This window comes from Atta colombica, unplaced genomic scaffold (genome assembly GCF_001594045.1).
Source record: "Atta colombica isolate Treedump-2 unplaced genomic scaffold, Acol1.0 scaffold207, whole genome shotgun sequence".
Classification (NCBI taxonomy): domain Eukaryota; kingdom Metazoa; phylum Arthropoda; class Insecta; order Hymenoptera; family Formicidae; genus Atta; species Atta colombica.
Window position 1 is genome coordinate 2,516,428 of NW_017259302.1, and position 8,878 is coordinate 2,525,305.

General features: G+C 30.5%; 2 protein-coding genes across 4 annotated transcripts in view; one reads left to right on the top strand and one right to left on the bottom strand.

Annotated features, from left to right (window-relative positions):
- Nucleotides 1-1,778, bottom strand: part of LOC108687566 (sequestosome-1) — a 2,914-nt gene extending 1,136 nt beyond the window's left edge. Inside the window, exons 1-3 of one of the 3 annotated variants that reach the window (XM_018193418.1) lie at nt 1,446-1,778; nt 732-1,190; nt 121-653 (exon numbers count right to left, since the gene is read on the bottom strand). In XM_018193418.1, coding sequence (XP_018048907.1) covers nt 121-653; nt 732-1,190; nt 1,446-1,623 — 1,170 coding nt within the window. In that variant the 5' untranslated portion in view covers nt 1,624-1,778. Of the gene's footprint in view, nt 1-120; nt 1,191-1,445 lie in introns of all 3 variants that reach the window. The other 2 variants (XM_018193417.1, XM_018193416.1) reach the window with 2 other exon arrangements.
- Nucleotides 1,779-8,005: 6,227 nt separating this feature from the next.
- Nucleotides 8,006-8,878, top strand: part of LOC108687427 — a 14,463-nt gene continuing 13,590 nt past the window's right edge. The window contains exon 1 of the mRNA XM_018193179.1: nt 8,006-8,440. Within this exon, the coding sequence (XP_018048668.1) occupies nt 8,006-8,440 (435 nt within the window). The remainder of the gene's footprint in view (nt 8,441-8,878) is intronic.

Below are 8,878 nucleotides of genomic sequence, written 5' to 3' on the forward strand. Positions count from 1 at the left end.
GTAATTATGTCTAGAATGATTATGATTATATATGTTTTAAATATTATAACTTTTAATTATATTTTATTAATTGTACGTTCTAATCACCTATCATTTATTTTGCATATATACGAAGCATACCTGCTTAGACAAAGTTCCATTCGAGGAAGAAGTGGAAGAGGTGCGGCTAATACTGGGGCTTTCACGTTGTATCATCGTCCATTCCTCGGCTTCAGCTGCTTGTTCAGCAGAGGTTGCTGTTGCTGATGTAGTTGGAGATACTACCGCTGCAGCTGTTGAATCCTTTTGTGCATTTTCCAAAGAAGCAGCTACAGTATTTATTGGATCGTTACGTAGTTTTTTTCCTTCACCTGGGAACTTCTTGGCGGAATCCTCTGAAGATGCACGGGCCTCGGGCTTTTGTGTGTTAACCTTCTGAGTGCTGTCTGCAGACTTTTTATTGGAGGAGTCATTGTCAGCCATCACGGTGACGTTGATACCGAGTGGATCTAGAAATTGTGAAATGTTGGAGATATTGTCCTCGACGATCTTCAGCAGCTGTGAGAAGGAGTGCCTGGTAGCTTCTTGCTGCGAGTCTTCTGTCGCCTCAGTTGCAGCCTCAGCAGATGGTTCCCTGTACTGCTCTTTAGTCCGCTTCCGCTCTTGATTTTCGTCTGATGGACCAGCACAAATGTCTATTATAAAATTCTCCAGTGAGTTTATAATAGATGGATCAATAAGATCAAATTTACCATCTGTGTTGAACACTGGACAGCTGCTTCTCTTGTTTTTGTTCTTGTTCTTATGAGATTCATTGCATTTACGTTCATCTTCTTTGCAGTGATACGCCGCTTTCTTTACGAACTTGCGTACGTGATGAGCAAGACGACGGGCGTGATAGCTCGACCACACGATTGGCTGAGTCATACGGACCATGTAATGCTCTGTATGATTGCCGAGTGTCATACAGTCGATGCATAAGTCATAATCTGCACATTGCATGCATTTGAAACGAAAACCACAAATAGCTTTATCACACACATCACATATTACGCCAGGATGTTGTATTTTTTCTATTTTTGACATGTCTATTGTCTCTTGCTCTGATTGCGACATGATATAGAGCTTACAGATCATATTCTTAGCCATCTCATGCAATGCAATTTCCAATTCCTCATCGGTGGATATAGTAATAGTTTCATTTTCATCATCTATCAATATAAAAATAAGTTGAATAGTTGCAATTAGTATACTGGATGTATTTAATAATACAAGTCAACATATGTGTTGTTTTATCTTTGTTGCTCTCTGAATGCCAAGAATAAAATGTATTGACTTGTGTTACTAAATGGAAAGCATTCAGTGTACAAAATTTGATAAACATCAATTACTGACGAACATCGAGTCTCGCCAAGAATTCCTCGACAAAATGAGAAGAAAAAAAAAGAGAAACTCAAAGAACTTACCTTTCCAGGTGACATTGAATCTCTTGCCCCGCAGATCTGGGAAAATGGTCTGCAGCTTCTCGCGCAGATATATGAAACTCGTCGCGACATCAGCATCAATGCCGAATCTGCGCACTTCTGTGCAGGTCCATGGATCCTCGTTCACCAAGTATACCTTGAAACTCAGCTTCGTCGTCATGTCTATTTCACGTTAAAGCGTCAAAGTGTAGAGAAATGTCGAAACAGTCCGAAATATCGATGCTATCGCTTTTCTTCCTCTTGTTTGACCAATATAACTCCGTCAACAGTTGTACATCGTTTGTGAAGGAGACGCCGCGACCGATTACTTTTATATGCAATCGATAATTCTCGAAACATACGTCACGTCAATATATTATCTAGATGTCGCGAGCGTCTTCCGACGACTCCTCAGAACGCTGTGTAATCGCGTGCTATTCTCGACTCTTTTATTGTCATTCTATTTATTTCTATACTATTTCTTTCGTTTTTTTTTTATTGATTTCATGACAAGATTCGAATATGTCGGAGGAAAAAGATTTTGCTCAGAAACATGATGATTTTGAGACGGGAAAAGGTCTTTTCATCGAACGAATTTGAATAGCGGAAATCGGTCGCGCACCGCCATTTCTAAGTGAGTCTGCCTATTTTGACAGATGGTAACCACGTGATCGTATTATATACGATGATTCACGATAGACGTGAGAACGTAATTTCGTTACGCTACAGAATTGCATCACAGATATAATAATTTCAACGTTTTTTTTAAATTATATAAATTAGTTATAGTATTAAAATTGAATATTTTGACTGAAAACTGAATTATTATTTAAGACAGGTTGTTTGAGGACATGTCTCTCTCTTAATTTGAGAATACATGATATATAAAATAATTGAATCGATTCGATTTTGAGAATTAATGGAGATTTACGAGATTTATTGATTCTCGATTGCAATCAAATCCCTAGTTTTATCATAAACTATAATGAATGATGTATATAATAATTTATTAATATAATTATTAATATAATTTTAATTTATTAACATAATTTTTAAGTGAAACTGAAATATTTATAGATATATAAAATATTTATAGAGATAATATATGAATATTTATAGAGATAACGTATGAGTGAGAGAGAGATTATTACAAATGTATTTTAATTAATCACATTATGGCCGTTTACATTTTACAATTCATATTTCATTTATTCTATGTTATTTAATAATTTAATTTATGTTATAACATACTTTGCTAGAACACATATGTTAGAAACAACACATATGTCTTGATCTTATTGTGATTTTGTGTTCTCCCTAGATATGCATATAAGTTTTATTTCTTCATTGATCTCTCTTTTATACATTTTGTAATTATTATTCGTATCTTAATTGTTTCTTGATTTATTTGATTTATATTGATTTATTTTTATCACGTATTTCTTTTTTCATTACATGTCATATAATTTGTCTTTTCTACACATTTTTCATTACGGCTCATTGGCTTCGCAAGTGACATGGAACGGTCCAGAATGGTCTAGAAGCATTGCAATAGATATAGCAATCCAGAAGCGTCTCGAAAGTAACAGGGAAAAGTGCGCATTCACTCGCCACGATTTTGTACACGTATGCGCGCGACTCATTTTCTAGATTTGTCTATGCGCGTGAACGGCCATCGTCGCGTTTATATAACTTAGTTTGCTATATTCGCATTATTACGGACAGCATAGTGGCGATAAGGCTAAAATAACCGTACATTTTGCATAATTAGAAATAAACGCGCCATAACTGAGAACTATGTCAGTACTATAATACATGAACGTTGCGCGATCGAGAAATTCAAAATAATTACATTTTTTAATTTTCGTAAAAGCAGCATAAAACAGCAATATAATATAATGAAAGTTTATTGACAAGATAGACAATTTAGAAAAAAATACTATTACAATTAAGTAATTAATAATATTAATCGCGATTATAATTTGAATAGATAATATAAATACGTTTGCGGCTAATTAGAATTATTCGAAAAGACAGCTTCATGAGGAAGGCTTTACAAGGAAATATTAGAAAACAATAATAAAAATAATATCATTGATTCTCTCTGATCAAATGACAGTGTCAACAATTATTAATTCTCTGATATGCATTAATAATTGTTCATAATTAAATTAGTAAATTGTTGTAAAACAAGGTTATTCACACAGTTGTTGTTGAATCATATATTGGTATCATGATTACTAGGCAAATTTGATGGTGGTTAGCTCTTTTCAGTCGCGATCGATGAATCATGTCATATACATAAATGTATATGACTTCGAGAGTAATCTAGCACTGTCCAGAAAGCAATTTTACAAACAGATATGACAGATGTATATAAACACATTATCAATGTCTTGACGTCGCTATCTCTGTATTTTTTTTTACATTTTAATTAATTATTACTTAGAGATAATAATTGTTCGTAATCCGCAACAATAGAGCTGTTGCTGTAATTTATAAATTTGTTTTTTATTTATTTTTCAGAATCTAGGTTAAATTAAATTATAGATACTATTATAGATATATAATGTTACCATAATTATGTAAAAAGATATTTAATATTTTACAGTTTACAATATATATAAAATATATAATATTTAATATTTAATATATTTAAATACATTTCTCTTCATATTTTTTCTGAAAATTGCAAAATTATTTTCTCAAAATGGGACTTAGATATTATATAAATATTTGCAGAATTTGAAATTAAACTTATAATGTATGTTAATGAAGTCGATAGGTTAACAAAGTTTGGAAAAATGTAAAAAAAATTGCTCATACATAATTATGCATAATTTTATTTATAATTACACATAAGTAATTTTTTTACATTTCTTTAAACTTGATTTTTTTCTAATATAAATGCGAAAATTATCTTTTTAATTATTTTTAATGTTTTCATTACTATTATTATTTCTATTACACTAAAGAATAATTTTACAAAAGAAAAAAGGATATATAAAGATCTATGGACATATTTCATATATAATTATATATGTTTATAAATATTTATGCGTATTTGTATGTTCATACGTATATATATTTATACATATTCATGCATGAAAAATTTTTTACTGGGATATAATTATATTATATAAAAAATATATGATTTAATCTAGTTGGAGAAAATAATGTTCCTATTTTCAAGAAAAATAAAAGAAAATAAATGTTGTCTATCAACTATATTTGATAATGTCCATTCTGACAACGCATGTTTAAGATGCGATCTGCCGATCATTTCCGATCGTAATTTTCTAATGGTACTGATATTGGTCAGTTTATATTCTCACAGAATATAAACTCTCGATGCCGCATTATAAATTTAAATGTGCACTTTCTTATGGACATATCCAGGGTCGGATATGAACGTCAATATTTTGAATATTTGTCAATGATTGGTAAAGGATGTAAAAATCAACAACTTTTTGCGTAATAAAAATCTTGCATTGTGTTTACATTCACTTCTGTATCGTTATGCGACTCATTGTCAGCGCAGATCTAATCTAAAAATTAATCGCACTTACTTCAATATCTTTGAGTGTGTTTATTGTTTGAACTACTTTTAATATACTTAATGAAACATACTTTCTATAATTTTAATTTACTGTGATATCAATAATCGAGAAAGTCATAGAATGCGCTTAATTAATTATGCGATATCTTCCCTCTTATTGCATTAATTATTCAGTATAAATATTTTCAAGAATCGTTGATTCTTAATGCGATGACGTAAAAAAAGCGATTGAAAGAAACTGTGCTTGATTGATTGGTCGCAATTAGTTCCACATCGCGGAATTATTCACGGAAAGTACGAGTTTATTTGAAGAATCTAAAAATGTAAGTAGATACAGAAAACAATTGTGTTGGACCACTAAAATAATTATATGGGAATTCAAGCATGAACAATATTGCAAAATGATATGACATTCTAATAACAAGCTTAAGTGCTTTCTACATAATTTACAACAAGCTTAAGTGCTTTCTACATATTTTCATAGTTTAACAAAATTATTTTCAGATCTGTATCTAGCTAAATTTTTTGATATTTCAACAAAGTTCTTTCCGTGACGCGTTATCTGAAGCATTTATTATGCATCAATGTTCCTGCATTTACCCCACGTACTCGACAGAGAGGCGTTTGTTCTGCTTAGCAGAAATTTTAGCCGTTTAGTTAGTCTCTCCGGTCTATTGCGTTGTAAACTCTGAACCGATTCTCCAACGAAATGAGATTATCGCTCTGTTCACTGTATTCAATGCTATTTTGCGTTCTTCTCGGAACTTCGGCAAGGAAGGACTTCAACGCCGATACCTTTGTTGATGTGATACTGGACATCCGAAAATTTTATGTGGGCTCTGATGCGGCGTCCGTCATTTTTGTCCATCCTGGAGATATATATGGAGATTATGGGGGTCAGTTCAAAATATCTTTTAAACGATATTATTACTAGTAAGATATCTCTTGTATACAGAAAAATGATGCATTATAATTTAAATAGAAATAAATTATAAATAATCTTATCAATCTCTTTTACTCTTTTGTTTATCTAATAAGTAAATTATCTTATAGTTTATCTAAAGATGAAACAACCGACTCTGAGTTAGCAGGATATATTATTTATAATTAGATTTAATTCTATTAATACAGTATTATTTTTTTCTATGTATAAATATATTAATATGTTGCCTTACTGGCAAATTTTATAAATCCAAAATTATGATTATGTGTTGATTAGCATATTTATTATTTTTTTTATTGTTATCTATCTATTTTTTATATCATTATATTAAAATTTTATATTAAGGTGGATCACACGATGTTCGATTTCTTGAATGATAAGCATGCACGCATGCATGCACTCATGCATGCTGCTATGCTTGGTTTAATGCATACAGTTTGATGTTTGACAAATTAACTATGAAATTAGTAATTATTTCTTTTGTTTCGTGCAAGGAAATAAACTATGAAATATGAAATAAACATAATAAATATAAAAATAATGCACATATATATATATCAGAGTTGGATAAGTTAATGTTTTTTTTTAACTGAATAAAGTTAAAGTTAAAGTTGGGTTCACAAAATTAATAAAATTAAGTTAAAAGTTGAAGGAATAAAAAATTAATTTCACGTAAGTTAAGTCAATATTGAATTAACTTAAGTTAAAAAAAAAGTTAATTTAGAAAAAAATTATTTTTTATCATAATGTCCTAATTTTTCTTAAAATGAGATTAAACTACATATAGATTAAATAAATTAAATTTTTAATTTTTTTATTCATATATGATATAAGTATATAATACATAACGATATAATTATATAAATTATAACTTAAAAAAAACAGCCAGCATATAGAGAAGATACAAGATCAGTGATTACTTTTTAATAAGTCTTAAGCCATAAGAAATTAATCAATTACAATCGAATGTGAGAATATTTGTCTGTAATTGATCAATTTCTTATGACTTAAGGCTTTAAACATATATGTAGATCCAGACTAAGACTTATGGCATAAGGCATAATCGCATAATCAATCAGGACTATATTAGCATCTTAAGAAATTACTTAAGATAGTCTTAAAATATGAACAGATTACAAATATATGCTCTTAGTCTTATTATATCATATTATTTTTCTAAGATATTTAAAAGAGATAAAAAAATTTTTTAACTTAAAAAAAGTTAAAAAGTTACGTTTAAAAGTAACTTAGTTAAAATTTAATGCATTTAAATTAACTAAGTTAAGTTAAAAGTTATTAACTTTTTAACTTTTTTTTTTAACTTTTAACTAGTTACTATCCAACTCTGATATATATATATGCAATATGCAGCGCTCAATGCATGAACGAATTTTAGCATGCATCAGGTATGACTGTATGCATGCTATCATTCAAGAAATCGAGTATGTGATTCCATCTTTAGATAGCGTTTATTTCTTTACAAGCATTAAAAAAATTTTGATAGTGTCAATCACCGTGACAGTGGCATTACGTTTCAACGTGTTACTTTAACTAAACAAATGTTTAGTCAATAAACATTGCAACGTCGATTATCATGATTAATAGCAGTTATTCTTATACGACTCCGCTTTGAAATATTTTCTAATTGTTTTCTCTTTCTATCTCATAAATTTATAAAATTGTAAAGCTAGAAAGTACACGGAAAAAAATATTTGATAGAAAATGAACAATCCAGAATTCTAGGTATAAATTTACAAGATTTTTGGTTAAATCTCTTGAATGTTGGTTATCTCAATTAGAATTTTATTATATTTAAATCTTTTAGATTTAACTACAATTTTGAATTGTTGATCTTCTACTAGGATTCTAGTTAATTCAAACATTTTTTTTTGTATAAAAAAAGATAAAATTGCTAATATACTTTAATCTTCTAGAACTTGACAGAGTTGTCAGAATTTTAAATATTTGAGTTGTTGCTGATTTTGCAAAATTCTTGCCGTAGATTTACGAATTACGCATCTGATACATACAAGCTCTCGCTTGTTGAGCCGATATTACATAATGTCTATGGACGTGCACTTTAAAAACTTGTGGAGAACGCTTAAATACTATCATGAAATAATCCAGCCTATTACCACCGTCATTTTACTCGACTTCGAGGCATATCTAGAGTTTGTGGATGCCGTTAAGGTCTACTCCATGTCCTTTCCGGTGTGGTTTATTCTGTTTCTTTATACCCCCGACAACAACATCCATGACTATTGTCATGAGCCGATCGGTAATCCCTTTAATCTGGCGTTCGACACGCAAATGTTGGTATTGTGTAACAACGAGATAATTTTGCGAGAATGGTATTCCATCAAAGGCGAAACCGTTAAAATTTTTGACCTGGCAGAATGGAAAGACGATGAAGGATTTGTTCCTTTGACAAATTTATCTCTCTACGAACGAAGGAAAAACATGGAAGGAGTTGTTCTACGGGCGGTCGCGATAAAGGTCAATAAGATTTAATGTGCTTTTCTCTATAGCATACACACACACACATACACACACACACACACACACACGCGCGCGCGTATATACACCCAGATAGCTAAGTCTGTAAAAAGCAGATTTTTTTTAAATGTGTGCTACACACTATATGCCAACAAAATAACAACATAATTAGATGTACATAATATTGTTGACAGACTGTTAGAAAAAAACGTAACAGAATCTACAAGCATCAGATAATGTTGGTAGGATCTGCTCAGTTTCTGCCAACAATTTGTCTTCATATTATATCGACAGGCAATATTAACAGAACACAAGTCTAATGCGGATATAGGTGATGGCAGCTGCTGTCACTTTCTGCTCGAATCTGCTGACAGTCTGAATCTGCTGCTAAAAGACTGCAGACATTTTGTTATTTGTATATATATATATATATATATA